The sequence below is a fragment of the Quercus robur genome, chromosome 12 (genome assembly GCF_932294415.1).
Source record: "Quercus robur chromosome 12, dhQueRobu3.1, whole genome shotgun sequence".
NCBI classification, from domain to species: Eukaryota; Viridiplantae; Streptophyta; class Magnoliopsida; order Fagales; family Fagaceae; genus Quercus; species Quercus robur.
Window position 1 is genome coordinate 42,803,221 of NC_065545.1, and position 21,530 is coordinate 42,824,750.

General features: G+C 36.7%; 1 protein-coding gene across 2 annotated transcripts; it reads right to left on the bottom strand.

Annotated features, from left to right (window-relative positions):
* Positions 1 to 2,929: 2,929 nt before the first annotated feature.
* On the bottom strand, positions 2,930 to 11,151 carry LOC126707945 (uncharacterized). 2 transcript variants are annotated; one of them, XM_050407703.1, is made up of 4 exons: positions 10,918 to 11,151; positions 9,871 to 10,315; positions 8,228 to 9,357; positions 2,930 to 3,476 (listed from the first exon to the last, which is right to left on the bottom strand). In XM_050407703.1, exons 2-4 carry the CDS (start codon positions 10,229 to 10,231, stop codon positions 3,402 to 3,404), a joined length of 1,566 nt encoding a protein of 521 aa, XP_050263660.1. In that variant the 5' UTR covers positions 10,232 to 10,315; positions 10,918 to 11,151; the 3' UTR covers positions 2,930 to 3,401. The 2 variants fall into 2 exon arrangements, with proteins under 2 accessions (XP_050263660.1, XP_050263661.1); XM_050407704.1 differs by lacking the exon at positions 10,918 to 11,151 and adding an exon at positions 10,421 to 10,443.
* Positions 11,152 to 21,530: the final 10,379 nt, after the last annotated feature.

Here is a 21,530-nt window from a genome sequence, read left to right on the forward strand (position 1 = left end):
ATTATTATCATCATCATCATCATCATTATTATTATTATTATTATTATTATTATTGAGAAACAACCTTCAAATTCAAATTACTCGATTCAAGAAACAAAGTTCAATTTAAGAACAAAATAAGTCTTCACCATTTCTGTAAAGTTTATCACAAAAGTGTAAGGATCGAGGATTATTTTTTCTTTATATCTAAAGCGAGGTTGGTATGTATATCCATTGTTTTTCCCTTGCAGATGCCTGTGGACCTTTGGTGTCTTTGTAGGAATTAAAAAGGTGATGGCAATTGAAAATTGTAAAAGGGAATTTTTTTTTTCTTTTTTTTGCAAAAGGAAAATTTTTTAAACCACGTTTTCAGAATCTTATTTCAATACTTGGTGCGGCACTTCTAAAGTGTATTTTTATTATGTCACAGCTGAGGTAACATTCGCCTGCAACATTGTCCTCTCTAATGGAAGTTTGTTGGTGCAATGAGAAATGCCGGGGACATCAACTTTGACACAATTTTGTATTATAATTCGCCACATAGTGAGTTGTGATTGATAAATAAGGGTGTGTTAGTGGGCCATGTGGAGACACATTCTTACTAATTACAACTTACCATGTGACGAGTTGTGACACAAAGTTGTATCAAAATTGATGTCCCTAAATTACTTTGGTGCAATATAAGAGTAATGTTAGGACTACATAAATTGTACAATTTTTTCTATAGCTTACCATGTGACGAGTTGTAGGTGATATATATGTGTGATGGTGACTTTATGTGATCCAAGTATTACTCCTAATATAATTCTACATGAATTAAGAAAATGAACTCTGGGCCTTGAGAGACGCCTGATGCCTTTGTGTCAGTCTGAATCTATTGGCTGTTGAGATTGAAATTTATGCAAAAATTATTTTTGGCTGGGTTTTTGGGAATCATAACAGTAATTTACATCATGTTTCTCCTATTATGGATTGCAGGACTCTCATTAACCAAATTCCTCAAGTGAGGATGAATCATTGCCTCCGTGAAACCAACAAGGGTGCAGATGTTTTAGCAAGGAAGTGATTCGGATCAAGCCAAGACCTCTTGTTTTTTGATAGTCCGCCTATGGACTTTTATATGCTTTTGTTTTATGATGATGTTGGTATGCATTATTAGAGGCCTTAGTCTCTATATGTTGACTTTGTTTGGTTTTCGTTAATGCTATTTGGTTTCTATCAAAAAAAAAAAAAGAAAATTAACTAACAATTTTTTTTTAATGTCTAAAAAATATTATTACTAAAATTACCAAGTAAAAATATCATCAAATACAAAAATACAAATATTTACGTGGAAAATATTTTCTTCTTGAAAGGAAAAATTATGAGACAAATTTCAAATAAATCGACTATTATAAAATCAATTACAATATCTTTTCAAATTTATGTCTAACATGAGATCCACACCAAACAAAATATATTTTATCTTTAGGAATTAATACTAACTCACATGAATCCTTCACTCTCTACTAATACAACTCTACATGGTTGTAGCATCCAAAAAGTCTCTCCCTAGAGAAAACCTTAAATTTATCTTCCAATATATATAACACTCACTGCACCCTTTTATTTATTTATTTTTCCTTCTTCTCACAATGGTTCTCACATGGATACTTTTCCTTTTAATGCAACTCTCATTGGCTTGCGAGTTGCACTCCTCTTCTTTTTTTCCTTTTTTCCCCCCTCTCATTATGTGACATTGATTCAAACCTCACAATTTTTTTCTTGATTTGTGCGCTTTACAAAAACTTTGTAGAGAAAACTCAAACCTTGTTGTTTCTCTCCTTTTGCTACCTCCCAAACAAAAATTCCTTTTTTTTGGGTCTTGGTTTCAAGCTCAACTTTATGATCATTCAATTTTATTTCCTTATAAACTTCCAAATGAAGCCTTAGTACTTAAACTGTGGAGGAATCTCATATGGGTAAGCCTATGGAGTACGGATGAGGAGGTTGGATATCTTGTAGGGGTACTTGGTCGTTAGGCGTGCTTATCTAACCCTTTCGTGGTTAGTAATGCCCAGATTGTATAATTGCAATTTTTTCTTGGAATCGAAGCCTGAAGACATTTCCCTTTATAGGTTCATGCCTTGCATTTCCTTAACTATTTTGTCCTACATTTAACCCTTGAGAATAATCACATGGCCTGTTTGGCATTGAAAAAAGAGAAAGAAGATACTACATGAAGAAGATAAGCTAGAGCCCGATGATGGAATGGAAGACCTAAGATGGTAGAATAGAAGATCAAGAGTCAGAAGGTTGGATAAAATCTATTTGGTTGAATAAGAGACTTTTCTTCGCTTATATGAAGGTGTTCCCCAATTCCAATGTCCTACTTTAAAATGGCCTTTCGAGACACATTCTTGTCCAATCTCCATTTTGAGGCTGCTTGTTGTAAGGCTCCAATTGAGGAGCTTCAGGATATCCTAAAGGTCTCTCTTGTCCCCCGGCTGGTCGTAAGTAAAGGGTGAAAATCTCGCTCCAACCCAAGCATTGCATTGGTTTGTTGAAGGTTAGGTCAAATTGGTTCACTTTTCAACATGGCCTGGACCTGAAGCCTCATTCTCAATATTTTTCATACTTGATAGTTTTTCGTGGCATGCTCCCACTATAGTCTCCAAATTTGTTTGTATTGTCTTTTGGTTTTAACAACGTTTTGATTCAGTATTGTATCGATTGGAGATTTGACTTTGTTTACAAAGGGTTATGGTTACCTGCCTCAACAAAGAGGACTTTACCATTGTAAAAAAGATTGTGATGATAATTATCGATAATACATGCTTTGCTGAGATTAGTCACAATGATGTTATCGATAACTTATAAACTAAAAATACTACAAGTTAAACTACAAAAAAAAAAAAAAAAAAAAAAAAAAAAAAAAAAAAAAAAAAAAAAAAACTACTACACATCAAAGTAGAAACCATAAGAAAACAACTAATATATATGCATTAAACTAAGATAATTCAAATATAACTACTTACTTGCACTAATGCACCAAGCAGATTACAAGGCACCTACTCTAACTCTTAAGAATAATTAGAAAAGTTGAGTATAAATGTGAGTGATCCTTTCTTTTGCTTGAAATATCGGCCTCTCTTTTGATCTTCTAGGACTTCTGTTCATCGCACTATCTACCTTCTAAAACTAGGCAATAATAACCTTCTTTTGTTTGAATTAAGAAATGGCTGTAACTGTCGTACTCCACTACCTGCACCTTCGGCTTTGATGATAGAATGCCATTTCATTTATCACATGTTAAAATTATGGTGATCCCTGGCCATTTAAGCAGTACATGCTCTTTCCACATGCCTTGTCCCCTCAGTGCTACATGTGACTATTTACTTTAAAACTAACAAATATGTGGATCCATCCAAATCCAGCAGGCTTCATTCCCACTTGGCAAAAATCCATTTCATCCACGTAGACAAGCAATGTTTAGAAAGATATTCTGGCAAGTCCGCCTAGAAAACAGCAAGATGATCAGAAAATCTGTCTTAACATACAATATTTTTTACCTACATTGAGTTCATGGGAATCAAATCTACAGAGGAAATTATTCAAACTGGTAATTATACACACAAAAAAAAAAAAAAAAAAAAGGCCTAACGATTACAGAATTAGATTGGCTAAAAGAAGGGGTGAGAAAATGAAAGTAAAAATCCCAAACAAACTATAGTGACATTACATGAAAGTAAATTAAAATAGGTCATTCATTTGAGATATGGAAAAAAGGTGTTAAGACTGCACCTCACTGATTAGAGCATAAACCACTTTTTTTTTTTGGGATAGGTAAGAAAATTTTGTATTAAAAAGAAACTACTCCATCAAAGAGATGAAGTAAAAGAAGGAAATATGTATAAGCAACAAAGGAAAACAAAACAACTTATGTACAAGAACAAAGTGAATCTAAAAACAGCGGAAGGACTTGGTAGAAGTAAATCCCCACGCATAAGACCAATCAAACAAAGTGGTCGCAAACAAAGCTAAGAGCTTATTACCAGAAAGCACCGAATCTACAAATATGGGATTATTTCTCTCCCTCCAAATAATCCACATCACACAATGTGGTACCAAATTCCAAACATTTGAAAAATGCTTCCCCAACCAATTCCTCCAACGGGCCAGCAAGTTGGTAACCCTCTTAGGTAGAACCCAAGAAACACCAAAAGATCTAAGGGCAAAGCTCCATAACCGAAATACCTCACCACAATGTAGGAGCATATGATCCACTCTCCCCATTACAACTACAAAGGCAACACCAATCCATAATAGTGCAGCCTCTTTTCCTCAAATGGTCCGTTGTGAGAACCTTCCCCCATGCAGTTGTCCAAACAAAAAACAACACATGACGTGGAGCCTTCACACCCCAAATACTCTTCCAAGGGAAAGTAATAGAGCTAGATCCCCTCAATGCACCATAAAAGGATTTTATATCAAAATCCCCCTTTGACCCCAAACACCACCTCATCTTATCTCTACCCTCAATAGGAGGACTCAGTGACTCCAATGTATGAGCAAAGGTCCCCACCAACTCCATCTCCCATCAATTAAAACCACGCCGGAACTGTATATCCCAATTCCACCCTTCCTCTAAAGTGTGGCTCACCACCATATCTACCACAAATGCCTCCCTATAAGTAGCAATTTCAAATAGTTTCGGGAAAGTTCCTTTCAACGATTGATCTCCACACCAATAGTCATGCCAAAATTGGATTCTACTCCCCAAACCAATCTCAAAGTAAAGCAACTTGCTAAAACTCTTCCAACCTTACTGTATGCCCTGCTATAAACCACACCCTTGTGAACCACTACGTAACTTCGAAGACCACCCCCATTACGTCCCAAATTTCAATGCGATTACACGCTTCCATAATCTTGTCTCCTTGACCCCATAATGCCACAACCACTTACCCAAAAGAGCTTTATTAAAGGTAGTAATTTTCCTTATACCCAGCCCACCATCAACAAAAGGATAACACACCTTATCCCACCCTACCAAATGAAGTTTATGCTCACCTGCCAAACCACCCCAGAGAAAATCCCTCTGTGACTTCTCAATCCTATTAGCCACCCTAGTAGGAATGGTGAACAGAGATAAAAAATAAGTGGGGATACTCGAAAGAATACTCTTAAGCAAAGTCAAGCGACCCACTTAGAAAGATGCATTTTTTCCACCTAGCCAAGCGTTTTTCCAACTTCTCCAAAATTGGGTTCCATATAGAGGACGACTTGTAACATGCTCCCAAAGGCATACCAAGATATGTCATAGGAAAAACCCTAATCTTGCAGCCCAAAACATCTGCTAACTCATCCAAATTATTAACCTCACCAACCGGAACCATCTCACTTTTACTAATGTTAATCTTTAGTCCAAATTATTCACCTCACCAACCGGAACCATCTCATTTTTACTAATGTTAATCTTTAGCCCTGAAAATGCTGTGAAACAAGTTAGCAACATCCTCATACAAAGAAACTGTTCAACACTAGTATCACCGAACAAAATGGCATTATTTGCAAATAACAAATGAGATATGCATAACTATCACCTCCCACACCGCGCACCTTAAAATCCCTAATAATACCAGCCTCCTCCATACGCCTAAGCATCTTGGAAAATACTTCCATCATCAGAAGGAAAAGCATAGGAGATAAAAGATCCCCTTGCCTTAAACCTCTCGAATTAGGAAAGAAACCAGCTGGAAAGCCATTGACTAAAACTGAAAACTAGACAGTACAGATACAAGTATGGATCCATTGTCGCCATCTAACTCCAAAACCCATCCTTTCTAACAAGTAAAGCAAGGCTTCCTAGTTTACATGATTATAGACTTTTTCCATGTCCAATTTACAGATTACCCAATGTATCTTACTACAAATACGACTATTAACACACTCATTTGCAACCAAGATTGAATCCAAAATTTGAAAACCCCCCACAAATGCATTTTGAGATTCAGAAATAAGGCCATCCAGCACTCCTCTCAACCAGTATGCCAAGACCTCAGACAACATCTTATATACACTACTCAGTCTAAAATTTCTAATTTTAGACGCTTTATGTTTCTTAGGAATAAGAGCAATAGATGAAGCATTCAAGGACTTCTCAAATTTACCATACTCATAAAATTCATCAAAGAATGCTAAAATATCACTGTCCACAACCCTTCAACAATGATGGAAAAAAGTCATCATAAATCCATCAGGTCCCAAGGCTTTGTCCCCCTCCATATCATGCACAACCTGTATAATTTCTTCCTTCTCAAATCTCCATTCAAGCAAACCACTCTCCAATTCCCCAATAGTATCAAAATTCAAATCATCCACCACTAGTCGCCATGTTTGTCTCCTTATAAATTTTGATAAAAGTACACCACTTGAGCAACCACCTTAGCCACCATCCACCTTTAAATTACCCAAATAATTATTTCTTTTATGTGAATTAGCCATCCAATGATAAAAATTGAGCTATTATCTCCCTCCTTAAGCCATAAGACTCTAGACTTCTGTCTCAACAATATTTCCTCCAATAAAGCCAACTGCTTCACCTCTGAAATCACTCTATCCCTCTCCCTCTTCTCCTCAAGTGTGATCCCTGTAACCCCTTCCTTCCTATCTAACTTCACCAACTCCTCCAACGAAGCCTGTGACTCCACGCTATCAACTACCACCGCTGATTCCATCACTCTCACCCGATGCACCAATTCTCTAACAGTATAGAAGATTGAATCAGTCCATAGCATTGCCCGATCCAGTGACATCAACAAGCAAGTAAACTCCAGGGTAATTCCCATCAAATCTGATCTCAACCCAAGCACCAAACACCCCACCGAGACAATCACTCTACTTGATTGCTTCGATTGACTCGATGAGATAAAAGTCTAGTGCGTGACCATGACGCTGCTGCCTTTGAAGATTCTCCTCATTCCCAACTACTATGGGCATCAGATGGTATAACTAGATGTCCCAAACCCATCTGGACTTCACAATTATCACAGGCCAAAATAAACTCACCAGCCTTTAGTTGGGCTTGAGGTAGGCCTATGTTATTATCGTGACTGGGCTTAACTGAACCTTCTGTCTGTTCTTTTGTTTTTAAAACACCTTGGTCCATCTGGGTATGTGTTGTGAGTAACTTGGCTGAATAGACAAAATTGTCTATTCCTTTGTGAAACCCCACCGAACCTGCCTCTTATTTCCTTCACTGCACACAATCGTTAAACCCCTCCTTAATACTATAGATTCCCATGATTTTTGCAATTGCTGCTCATCGGTAACCCCTCTGGCAAATTTTTCTGGTTCATCTCCTTCTCACCATGTACTGCTCTCACTGTGTTTTGTACAACTAACGAAGGGTCTTTGACAATGCTTTTTCCCTTGTCAATTGCAAGAGGCCTAGAATCTGAAACCACAACATTCTTTTGCTTCTCTCCTCTAATCACTACTGCAAAAGATTGAGAGACGCACATTAGAGTGCGGCTGCTTGTGCATACAATCTGAGATTTTCACTGGCCTTTTGGGAGTAATTAAACTCTGCAACTCAAATCCGAACCCCCTCCACCCATGCATCACCTTGCCTTCTGGTATGATCACCAATCTCCTACAACCCCCAGCCTTAAGTTCAGTCATGACAATATATTTTGCAAAGCATTAGAACACTTCTAAAACATATACATAGTATTGCCCTCTTTGAACGTAAGGAATTGTTTAGGATTACGATCTAACACCGTTTGCTCCAAGTTTGACAGCAACCATTGACGTGCTTTTTTTCCCATACAAACCAATCTCGAATAACTCAAAAAAGGTTCCCCCTTCCTCCACCACTAGTTGAAAAAACTTAGCTTCAATTGAAAATTTGCGAATGCCCCCCATCTAAACAAAACACCAGAACAGAAAAGAAGAAAATCTATGGCTGAAACTAACTTTTAGCAAAATGAAAAATGAGATAAAAGATGAGCAGAAACCACATTTATCTTCTCAGACAGAATGGATTGATCTGTAATTTACTTGGAAAACTATAAACTACTAATGCGGCAAGTATTTGACATATCAAATATATAATGTGCACACACACAGAATCTGTATGTTGTTTTACATAATTGTAAATATAGACATTTTCACACATTGGAGAAACTTAATATTCCAAAAGGTCAACAGTAAAACCAAGTGTAAAGCTTAATAATTGAGGTAAGAGATGAAGTGATGAACTTACACTGCTCCAAGACACAGAATACCCATCAATACAGAGCAACCAACTTCCAGCATTGGCTTGCAAACCCAGCACCCTGTTTGTAGTATCAAAATCTGGTAGCTCAATGTCATAAGTGTCATCATGAGAAAAGTTTTTTTTTCTTCTCTTTCTTTTTCCTTTCTTCCTGTGCTTAACTCTAACTGATGCTTTATGATCCAAATCAGAACCACTTTTTTCAGATAAATCATCATGATGTAGCAATTCATACTTATTCGATGTGCGAAAACCTATATCATTATCCTTAAATAATGATTCCCAAGACTCGGGAGTCTGGCAATCCTCTGACAATCTATAGTACAAAACCCAAGACTGAAGCCCTAGCCATTTTATTGCTTTAACGGTCTTTGTTTTGAAGCACTTCATAAAAATGGGCACCAAACTATTGGCATTGCTTGGTATTGCACATATCTGTGACACAATGTCTTTAATTTTTGCATGTTCCTCCTGGCCTTCTTCATCACGTAGAAGCCGAAGAAGTTGGCGTCCTTGATTAATAACCGCATTTAACAATAGCATCTGATCAATTGATCCACAGTCACTGCACTTAGAAAGTATAACCTCAAACAAGTAAGATGAATTACTAAAATTCTTAGGTTCCAGTTTGGGGTTGAGAAGTTTACCAAGCAATACCAGGAAATTATTCAAGTCCCTCTCTTCAAGAACAATAAGAAGGCGGTGACACAAAGAAGAGAAAGATTCCTCAATTAGGAACTTGTTTATGACTTCCCATACATCTTTTGAATCCTCTTTGTACATCAAATCAACAAAATACTGTAAAAAGAATTCTCTATCAATGAACAAAATTTCACCATCTTTGACTGACTCAGCGAATTCATTGGATGACCAAAATTCAGGAACATTTTCCAGGAAATTCTCAACAGTTAGTTGGACATCCAAATCTAGAAAGTAATGGGGCTTTGTAGCAACCATAGCAGGCGACTGTCCATGTTTTCCCTTCCATTCAAGCTCCTCCCAACAGATATCACGATTTACAAAAGCAAATTGGGATAGTGCCTTAGCACCTTTTCTGTGCTCCACTCCACCACCGGCAGCAAAATTAGAAAACCATAGCAATATACGTCTAGAATTTCCTGCCTTGTTCAGCAATTATAGCACAATCAGAACTTTGAAAAAGAAAACTCAAATTATATGAATTATAAAAGTTTATACATAAATTTTTTATTTTTTATTTTTTTAAATAAATTCCTTACGAGTGGGGGGAAGGAGGATCCAAACCCAGGTTTTCCCCATGGAGAGACCAGGCAATCCTACTAAACCACAAGGCTCTTGGCTTCTGCCTCACATTTTAATGCATGTAAATAATAAAGGAACATTACAATATATGTGCCAGCCTCAAAGTAGTCACTCATACTCTCCTAATGACCAGGCAAAAATAATTCTACAAAGATAGGAAAGTTCACAAGAAATTTCTAAATGAATACATAACTGAACAGTAAGACATAAAGCTACAAGAAAGGGGATGTAGATGATAATATTCCACAAGAAGAAACTGAGGCTACAAAACACGGAGAATAAAATGCAATTCTTGTTGATTTCATTTTTCTTTGAAAATGAGATGGGCACAATTAGTAACGTGGACTAACCTTCAAAAAACTTCTTTAGCATGTAACTTTTCTTGGCAATGATGGAGCCCATTATCTGTGGCCTTTTCTCAAATATCAATTGCAGGAGTTGAGATGCTAACAAGGCCCGCTTTGGTGACTTATTAGATCTCAACAGATTAACAAATAACTCGCGCTGATGGTAGGAAGTGACAGAACTCATGCCTGCTATAGTCTTACAAAGCCATAGTCGAGCCTCTGACCGACCTTCAGACGTCATCAAGAATGAGCAAATGACTGATTCCAATTTATTCAAGAGAGAGATTCTAATACAGGAAGAGTCATCTACATCCCCATCCCCATCCCCATCCCATATGGGCTCTGACAAAAACAAATACACCATTCTGTTCTGTGTCTAAATATCATCAATATGTTCAAACTCAGATACCTCCAGTCCAAATTAAAATGGGCTCCAGAAAACAAATTCCTGCATAAACCAATTAAAGTTTTGATGATCTCTCAAATCAATTGGATAATAGAAATTTAATATTTTTATTAAAAAAAAAAAAAAAAAAAGAGCCCAGATACCAACATTCTATTTCTCATTAGGTGATATTGGCACTTTCCACATGATCAAATTCCTCATACAGCAAATCATAGCCATAGGGGAGGTAAAAAGTGTCCCAAATAGAGTACATGGTACCCCAAAAAAGGAAAAAGAAAAAAAGTTTTAGGGGCATACTGAAAGAATCTTATATAAGTTGTGTGAAGAAGAGGCGTAGCCCATGTACATAGGAAGGAAGTATACAAGATAAACTTGAGAAAAAGTAAATTAAATGGGTCAATACTACTCAATAGACTCACTCAAGTTAGACAAAGAAAAACACACACTGCTACTGCTACTGCTACCCAATAAAGCACGGACACGGCCATTTGCCTGCCGTACCCGTGTCGTACGCGTACGCCTGGAACACGGCTGCAGGCGTGTCGTTTCTTTTTTTTTTTTTTTTTTAATAATCCGACACGGCCGGGACAAGGCGAGGACACGGCGAGGAGAGGGGAAAGAAAAAAAAAAGTAAAAATCCTAACCTGAAAAACGCTGCGTTTTGAGAGCATCCCTTGCACCCAAAATCAATTTCCTCTCCCTCCGTCTCTCAGTCTCACTCTATCACGCCGATCTTCTCTGCCTCTTCTTCTTCTTCTTCTTCTTCTTCTTCGGGAGAGCTGATCAGCCAATCTTCTTTCCCTCTTCTTCTTTTTCTTCTGCCAAATATGCCCTTACATATTTTACAGTTTTCCCCCTTTTGCCCCCTTGTGAATTGGGTACTTTGGGAGATGTTTCAAAAAAATTTTAAATTCTTTTTAAAGAATTTCAATGTATAGGCGTTTGGATACTGCTACGGGTATTTGGGCTATTTGGTAGAGAAGATTGGGTAATATTATTTGTAATTTTTTTAAATACATGTATGTAAAAAAGTGTGTGAAAATATTTGTAATATTGTTTAAAATATGAAAATGTGAGTTTGAGATGGCTCGCCAAATAAACTCTATTTTGTTGAAAATTGAAAACAATAAAAAAATAATTTCAGATTACTATTCAGACTAACAAAATACTATTCATTTGCCTTACTGCAGTGTTCATGTTTCATGAATAGTGAAAGAGGCACTGGTCCCAAAAAAAGAAAAAAGAAAACACAGATGTGAGCAATGAAACACGTATCCAAATGCGTACATAGTGATTGTTGTTAATGAATGTTAAACAAAATAATAAATACATAACATAGTTTTTATTTTTTATTATTAGGGTAGACAGTTAGCATTTATATATATATATATATATATATTTATATTATTGGCTAGGCTTTAATATTCTTCTAAAATAATTTTAAAACAATTATTTTTTGTTATAAAACAAATTTTATAAGCTTTATAATTAATTAATATACATATCATCGCCGTACTCGTATCTTACTTTTTCAAAAATTGTTGTGTTTCTGTACTATGTTTGTACTCGTGCATGTATCCTTGCAGGTGCTTCCTAGCCGCTAACCATCCAATCTTATCAAGTCTTCATCGGTATAAGCTTGGACTCCTAGGTTGATTTCTCACAATCTTCAAAGCTCCAAGCATTTCTTTCTCTCCAAATACCCAACATAAGACGAAGGGATAGCATTCTATATGCATGCATTGTGGTGTCTACCAAACTTCCCTCTCCAACAAGCTAAACGGATCCACCACACGTTTAGACATTCCCACCTGAACAAACAAAGGATCATAATTCATAATCAAAGTGCATTAGTTACTCCATAATGGAGAAGTAAATGATCTGTAGTCTCCCCAGTTTTCCTCAATGCTTTTATTAATACAAAGAAACTAACTCTCATTTGTTCCTTTTTCATCCAAATATTCTTCAAAGGACAATAGGAACCTTCCTTAGAGCACACAACTCTATAAAAAGTTTTTATCTCAAAAGTATGGCTTTTGAAAAGAATCCAACACAACTTATCTTTTAACCACCCACCTCAAATTAGTTGAGTATAACACATCCTGAAAATATGATAGTGAGCCCACCCCCCAATCTTGCATACATCTCATAAAATTGATATCATCATGCTAGAAACAAGATATGTGCCATTTCCAACATCAAATCTGGAAAATTTGGAGAACACCCCATCCCCTCCTTATATTTTTCCATAAACCTATCCCATAACCTCCAAAGCCACTTCCCCAATAGTCCCCAATTAAACATTAACAAATTCCTAATACCAAAGTCTCCAAGTTAAATGGGTGCACAAATTTCAGACTAGCATCCTAGGTCGAATTTTAATTTATCATCCATAGAAAATTTTTCAATACGCTTAACTATATCAATTGGGATATGAAAAAGAGACAGAAAATAAATTGGTAATTTTGAGTGGGTATTCTTTATCAAAACAACTCTTCCTCCTTCAAATAGCTAAAGCCCCATCCAATCAATTCTTATTTCCATAATTTTTTGTATAATTACATCCTAAATTAGATTTGTTTGAACTTTGATGTAATTTCTTTAATGTGCTCTGATACCAATTTTGCTGTAGAATCTTTATTACAATCAAGGAATTGTAATAATTTTTAGCTTGAAAACCATGGCTTTTCAAAAGGGGGAAACTAGCTTTTATCTTCTCCCTCTTGCTACATGTTAATAGCATATATAGGAATTTCACAAAAGATTCAACCCAAATTTATACAACCACTTGACCATTCCATGTAATATGCCACATTTGCATTTCTATCACTGGCCATCAAAAATAATTTAGGAAATCAAAAACGTATTGCCACAACAAGGATCATGTCAAAACAAATTTTGGGTTTCATTTAATATCTCATCTAGCATTGTTGGGCCATCATCCTTTTTTGTGATATTTGTTTTCATAAACTCACTTCATAAGTACTAGTGACAATGCCTAAACATATAGGTGAAATCCCATAATTATTGTCTATCACTCACTCACTCTCGTAGTGTTTCCTACTCCTCTACATAGTTTACATAGTTTGTTAAAACCAATTGCCAAGTAAATCTTTTTTTATTAAAATTTCAAATAAAATTAGAAAGCAGGCAACACATCTGAACCCTAAACAGGATTAGTAGCTAAGAAAGTGAAAAGTAGAGCATATTAGACAAGAATGTACAAAAAAGAATCAAGAAGAAAATATAATAATTTGATGATAGAGAGGAAGGAAGAGAACGCTAACCTTATATCCTTAATTTCTGGACTACACTCAATATAGATAGTATACTCCCTCGTTTTTCTTTTCTTTTAAACCGCCATGCAAAATTACACCTGACATCAGGCCTTTCCAGATGTCCAGTAGTACTCAACCAAACTTCAAATTAATCTAATTTTTTTAGAAACAAATTAATCTAATTCTAATAGTACAGAGTATACCTTGGAACTAAAAAACTAAATAATTAAAAAAAATCTAGAAATACCTTTTTGGTCCTTATATTTTCATATCATTCAATTTGATCATTGAATTATTATACTTGCTATCATTTTAATCCTTGTAGTTATCTTGTGACAGAAGTGTTTACGTGGTTGATGGATTGTACCATTAGCACACATGTACCTAATAAAACAATATAAATATATTTAATTAACATTTAAAAAAGAAACATCAACATTGTGATTATAAAAAAATCCACATCAACATTATAATCATCAAAAAAGAAAGAAAGAGCATCCACATCATATTTTATAGCCAAAAAAAAAAAAAAAAAAATCTAAATGCCTCAAATTTTAAGATTATACCAAACCCAACCCATTTATTTTAAATGAACCCACTCCTATTAACCTAGTTATTTTCACTTGCAGAATTATACTATTTTGATTTTAATTTTTTGTTTACTAGGTTGTATTTGTATCAAAATATTAAATTACCATTCACCTTAATTGTCATGCCCCGACTCATCATGGACATGATATCGTTCTCTTTAGTCTTTAGGAGTGTCACGCAATCTTATCCCTTAAGGTTTTAAAAGGCTTCACACCAATTAGAGTTTTAGGCCTTCATATAAGGTGTGAGACCTTTCCCTATTTAGGCAATGTAGAATTTTGTCAAGATTTGGTTCTCCCTCACCCCACCTCACATAAGAGTTCTATTGGACTTTTGAGTCCCCACATTAACCTTCTACAACAATTTGATGAGTGATTAAAAACTTCTATCCACACTTTAATCTTCATTTTCCTTGTTATAAGAATAAGATAAAAGTTGAATTATGCCCCATGTGACTACAACATAAAGGAAATGTTATAATTGATTAGTATCGATTAATACAATTAATATGTAACTTGCATATCATATCATATACTATACAATAAAAATTGGTCTTAAAAATCATGGCTACACCAAGTGTTTATATTCTCAAATGCAACAAAAGGTGCATGATTCCTAAGCTTATTAAAGGCTCGAATAAATTACACAATTATTCCATTATAGTTTGAGATGATTTTAAATTAAAACCATAAATTTAAAGGGTTTATAGTTAAAACAACTAGCTTTTTAAATCATTTTGATTCATTCTTTCAGTGAGTCTCTATTAACTACAATTTGATTAAAAAGCTATCTAAACACAAAAATTCATTTGGGGTGAATGTATAAGATACTGATACACTATATAAGAATGGTAAAATTATATGATAATTATCATCAAAACATTCACTATAAAATTATATCATATAAGTTCATGTCCAAATCATATCATATACCATATGATAAAAGTTTTGTTCTATACATTGTGGGTGTACCAAGTAGATGCTATCACCTTTTTTATAATTTTTTTCCCCTTCTTATGTCATTTCACAAATCATAAACATATAAAAATAATTCAAATATTTACTTTAAGTGATACTCTATTATCAAAGTTAATAAAAAATAAAAAAATACTCTTGAATTAAAATTCTACTACTAAGAGTTTTTATAAATTTAAAAGAGATTTGATTATGTATTTTATATTATTTTACTAATTTACCATAATTTTTTTCCCTTTAATAATATAAGTAAAGTTTTTAGAAATTTAATTATGTATTTTATATTATTTTACTAATTTACTATAATTTTTTTCTTTAATAATATAAGTTGGGCTGTTGTGTTTGGAATATACGACCCTATGTAAGTATTATAAGTTGTAAGACATAATTATAGCATAAGATTCATTACAAGTACATTAAAAATATCAAAATGTTTTACTTTAAAAGAAACTTCAATACCAAAGTTTTAAAAGTTTTTGTGATTAAAACTCAATTATCAAAAGTTTTGGGACATTTTGAATGAGTTTTATTATTTATTTTAAAAGAAATGTTATGTCCACAACAGTTTAACACCAAATTATAGGTGGTAGGTTGTTATAGGTTGTTATTAGTAGAGTAAAAAAGTAATTTTAATGATCGATTCAAATTATAACTTGATGGTGTTACAAAAAAACCACCAACTCCTGATCTCATCCATATGGCTCGTCCAATGAAAGACCAATTAGAGCGAACCAAGCGTATGTAGTGATTGTCCCAGTAATGACCTTGTCCGTCCTTAGAAACATTTGGACGGACAAGATCTACACTTGAAAAGGGAATTAGGAAGAAGTGAATGCATGAGGAAAAGTCGTCCCAAATAACCTCGTCCGTCCTTAATAAAGGATGAACGAGTTTATTGGACAACGTGTTGGACTTTGGACAACTTTGATTTCCATCGAGCGTAAGGGACAAGTTGAATTGCTATGAGCTGAGTTTTGCATTAACCATTATGGAACACAGGTCCAAATAAGGTAACTTCCATGGCGGTTATGGAAGTTATCCCCGAATCCTCCGAACTCCTCAACAATAGGAACAGTTATTAAACAGAGAACCGTTCACACATGCTATATAAGCATTCATCGATGAGAAGGTAAAGGTCATTTAGACACTTTTTTCAGAAATTACTTCCTTTTTACTTGGAATCGCAAATCCACTGACTTTATCATCGGAGGACTTTTGGCCGGTCCCCTCTGACTTAGTATTTGTTTTCAGGATCAAGCTCTAAGATCATCAACGCCTAAGACTTTCAACTTATTGATTTCTAAGGAATCATCAACTGGCGCCGTCTGTGGGAAGGAGATTGTTTTGCAGTTTTCTTTTCCGTGACAAAAGGTTGGATGGTTCGGACCAAATTGAGGGTTACTAGCCCAGGCCATCAGGGAAGCAGAGACGCTTCAAGCAACCCCCATCGCGATCGCCAATCTGCATCGGTCATGCAGACATCATCTGTCCAACATGTGCAATCTATGGCGGCTGCAATGGCGGAGTTAACTCGCCAAAACCAAGAGTTAAGAATGGAGATTAATCTGAGAAGGCAGACACATGAAGAACATGAAAGAGGAGGACAAACACAGAGTCATGATGATAGAGAAAATACTGAAATTGGAAGTCAGTTAAGAGGCACCACTTCATGAACGGTACCACACTTGAAAGAGGAGATGGACCAAATGAAGAAAGTCATAGAAGAAATGAAAGAGAATATGAGAAGGGCGAATCCTATAGAAGATTTGGTCCACAGAACTGATTCCCCCTTTACGGCTTCCATCAACGGTCACCCTCTACCATCAAAGTTCAAGTTGCCTTCTCTGGATTCATATGATGCAACGTGTGACCCATTTGACCACATTGCTACTTTCAAGACAACAATGCACCTTCAAGGGGTCCCTGATGAAATCATGTGTAGAGCCTTCCCTACCACCCTTAAAGGTCTAGCACGAGTCTGATTCAGCAAAATACCCTCGAATTCGGTAAGTTCTTTTGAAAAGTTGAGCAAGTTGTTTGTTAATAATTTCATTGGGGGACAAAGATATAAGCGTTCCTTGTCCAGCTTGTTAACCATAGAACAAGGAGAGAATGAGAGCCTGCGGTCATTCATCACTTGTTTCAACAGAGAAGCCCTGAGCGTGGACGAGGTAGATGACAAGCTTTTATTGGCAGCCTTCCATAATGGGGTGAATTCAGACTTATTCATACATAAACTCTATGAAAAAGAGCCTTAGTCCATGGCTGAACTCGTCTATTCGGCCCAAAATTTTATGAATGCAGAAGACGCGATCATTGCTAAGAAGAGGAAGAGATCTGAGAGAATAGAAGCAAACCCTAATCGTTATTCCGAGCAAGGCTTTCGTCCAAAGAAGGGACAGATGGAAGAAAGGACATACTGAGATAATAAGAAGCCTGGCTCTTCAGAACGGAATCAACAGTATACCTCTTTGAACATGCCACTTGAGCAAGTCCTTATGCAAATCAAGGATGATCCTTCCTTGAAGTGGCACAGAGAAAATGAAGGGAGATCCCAATAAGCGCAATAGGAATAAGTATTATCGCTTCCATAGGGATCATGGGCATGATACAGACGAGTGTTTTGATTTAAAGCAGCAGATTGAGAATCTCATAAGGTAAGGGAAGTTGAGGAATTTCCTTGGACCAGCCATATGGACGAGATCAGGAGTTGGTGGTTTTTTTGTAACACCATCAGTTGCCCCCTTGTCCATATGGGTCGTCTAAAGGATTTGTGCATTTAATGTCAACTGTACATGCCATGTGTTGTAGTTTCACTGATGTCTAGTCTCGTCGATTTATTTTTTCGAGGGGTTAGCCACGTGTCATATCCTGGTTGATCGTGCCGTTTCGAATACCCAGGTCAGATGTCTATAAATAGTGAAATTCCTCCCCTACCCTTCACATTTCTGAAGTATTTCTTCGTCTAGAAGTCTCTCCGCGTCCATAGTCCTCTCTCGTCTAGAGCCAGGTACTCTCTTCCTTCTCGTCTTTAGGTATTTGGTTTCCAAAAAATGTCTTAAACTATTATTTCCTCGTCTAGCGATAGTACAGAGAAAGCTATAGACGAGTATTATGATACAACTAGTAATGGTGATTCAAGTAACAGTAGTCATAGTAGTGGGGAGAGCTCTACGGACGAGGGGTATACCTCTGGTGTGCTTGGGATTCCTTAGAAATCAGTAGATTGAAAGTCTCGGGCACTAATGATCTTAGAGCTTGATCCTTTTTTTTTTTTTTTTTGAGAAGAATCTTAGAGCTTAATCCTGAAACAAATACTAAGTCAGAGGGGACCGGTGGGGACCGGCCAAAAGTCCTCCGATGATAAAGTCAGTGGATTTGCGATTCCAAGTAAAAATGAAGTAATTTCTAAAAAAAGTGTCTGAATGACCTTTACCTTCTCATCGATGAATGCATATATAGCATGTGTGAAACGGTTATCTGTTTAATAACCGTTCCTATTGTCGAGGAGTCCGGAGGATTTGGGGGTAACTTCCATAACCGCCATGGAAGTTACCTTATTTGGACCTGTGTTCCATAATGGTTAATGCAGAACTCAGCTCATAGCAGTTCAACTCGTCCCTTACGCTCGGTGGAAATCAAAGTTGTCCAAAGTCCAACACGTTGTCCAATAAACTCGTCCATCCTTTATTAAGGACGGACGAGATTATTAGGGATGACTTTTCCTCATGCATTCACTAATTCCTTTTTCAAGTGTAGATCTAGTCCATCCAAACGTTTCTAAGGACGGACAAGCTTCTTAAGGGGCCTCGTCTGTTTAAAGATGGACGAGGTCATTATTGGGACGATCACTACATACGCTTGGTTCGCCTTAATTGGTCTTTCATTGGACGAGCCATATGGACAAGATTAGGAGTTGGTGGTTTTTTTGTAACACCATCAGTTGCCCCCTTGTCCATATGGGTCGTCTAAAGGATTTATGCATTTAATATCAACTGTACATGCCATGTGTCGTAGTTTCACTGATGTCCAGTCTCGTCGATTTATTTTTTCGAGGGGTCAGCCATGTGTCATATCCTGGTTGATCGTGCCGTTTCGAATACCCAGGTCAGATGTCTATAAATAGTGAAATTCCTCCCCTACCCTTCACATTTCTGAAGTATTTCTTCGTCTAGAAGTCTCTCCGCGTCCATAGTCCTCTCTCGTCTAGAGCCAGGTACTCTCTTCCTTCTCGTCTTTAGGTATTTGGTTTCCAAAAAATGTCTTAAACTATTATTTCCTCGTCTAGCGATAGTACAGAGAAAGCTATAGACGAGTATTATGATACAACTAGTAATGGTGATTCAAGTAACAGTAGTCATAGTAGTGGGGAGAGCTCTACGGACGAGGGGTATACCTCTGGTGTGCTTGGGATTCCTTAGAAATCAGTAGATTGAAAGTCTCGGGCACTAATGATCTTAGAGCTTGATCCTTTTTTTTTTTTTTTTTTGAGAAGAATCTTAGAGCTTAATCCTGAAACAAATACTAAGTCAGAGGGGACCGGTGGGGACCGGCCAAAAGTCCTCCGATGATAAAGTCAGTGGATTTGCGATTCCAAGTAAAAATGAAGTAATTTCTAAAAAAAGTGTCTGAATGACCTTTACCTTCTCATCGATGAATGCATATATAGCATGTGTGAAACGGTTATCTGTTTAATAACCGTTCCTATTGTCGAGGAGTCCGGAGGATTTGGGGGTAACTTCCATAACCGCCATGGAAGTTACCTTATTTGGACCTGTGTTCCATAATGGTTAATGCAGAACTCAGCTCATAGCAGTTCAACTCGTCCCTTACGCTCGGTGGAAATCAAAGTTGTCCAAAGTCCAACACGTTGTCCAATAAACTCGTCCATCCTTTATTAAGGACGGACGAGATTATTAGGGATGACTTTTCCTCATGCATTCACTAATTCCTTTTTCAAGTGTAGATCTAGTCCATCCAAACGTTTCTAAGGACGGACAAGCTTCTTAAGGGGCCTCGTCTGTTTAAAGATGGACGAGGTCATTATTGGGACGATCACTACATACGCTTGGTTCGCCTTAATTGGTCTTTCATTGGACGAGCCATATGGACAAGATTAGGAGTTGGTGGTTTTTTTGTAACACCATCAGTTGCCCCCTTGTCCATATGGGTCATCTAAAGGATTTATGCATTTAATATCAACTGTACATGCCATGTGTCGTAGTTTCACTGATGTCCAGTCTCGTCGATTTATTTTTTCGAGGGGTCAGCCATGTGTCATATCCTGGTTGATCGTGCCGTTTCGAATACCCAGGTCAGATGTCTATAAATAGTGAAATTCCTCCCCTACCCTTCGCATTTCTGAAGTATTTCTTCGTCTAGAAGTCTCTCCGCGTCCATAGTCCTCTCTCGTCTAGAGCCAGGTACTCTCTTCCTTCTCGTCTTTAGGTATTTGGTTTCCAAAAAATGTCTTAAACTATTATTTCCTCGTCTAGCGATAGTACAGAGAAAGCTATAGACGAGTATTATGATACAACTAGTAATGGTGATTCAAGTAACAGTAGTCATAGTAGTGGGGAGAGCTCTACGGACGAGGGGTATACCTCTGGTGTGCTTGGGATTCCTTAGAAATCAGTAGATTGAAAGTCTCGGGCACTAATGATCTTAGAGCTTGATCCTTTTTTTTTTTTTTTTTTTGAGAAGAATCTTAGAGCTTAATCCTGAAACAAATACTAAGTCAGAGGGGACCGGTGGGGACCGGCCAAAAGTCCTCCGATGATAAAGTCAGTGGATTTGCGATTCCAAGTAAAAATGAAGTAATTTCTAAAAAAAGTGTCTGAATGACCTTTACCTTCTCATCGATGAATGCATATATAGCATGTGTGAAACGGTTATCTGTTTAATAACCGTTCCTATTGTCGAGGAGTCCGGAGGATTTGGGGGTAACTTCCATAACCGCCATGGAAGTTACCTTATTTGGACCTGTGTTCCATAATGGTTAATGCAGAACTCAGCTCATAGCAGTTCAACTCGTCCCTTACGCTCGGTGGAAATCAAAGTTGTCCAAAGTCCAACACGTTGTCCAATAAACTCGTCCATCCTTTATTAAGGACGGACGAGATTATTAGGGATGACTTTTCCTCATGCATTCACTAATTCCTTTTTCAAGTGTAGATCTAGTCCATCCAAACGTTTCTAAGGACGGACAAGCTTCTTAAGGGGCCTCGTCTGTTTAAAGATGGACGAGGTCATTATTGGGACGATCACTACATACGCTTGGTTCGCCTTAATTGGTCTTTCATTGGACGAGCCATATGGACAAGATTAGGAGTTGGTGGTTTTTTTGTAACACCATCAGTTGCCCCCTTGTCCATATGGGTCATCTAAAGGATTTATGCATTTAATATCAACTGT

Excerpts from the sequence above, each read along its gene's own strand:
- LOC126707945 (XM_050407703.1), bottom strand. The coding sequence starts at position 10,231 with ATGGTGTATTTGTTTTTGTCAGAGCCCATATGGGATGGGGATGGGGAT. Across the intron at positions 9,358-9,870 it reads GCTAAAGAAGTTTTTTGAAG|GAAATTCTAGACGTATATTG; the intron begins GTTAGTCCACGT and ends TGAACAAGGCAG. Across the intron at positions 3,477-8,227 it reads ATTCTGTGTCTTGGAGCAGT|GCGGACTTGCCAGAATATCT; the intron begins GTAAGTTCATCA and ends GCTGTTTTCTAG.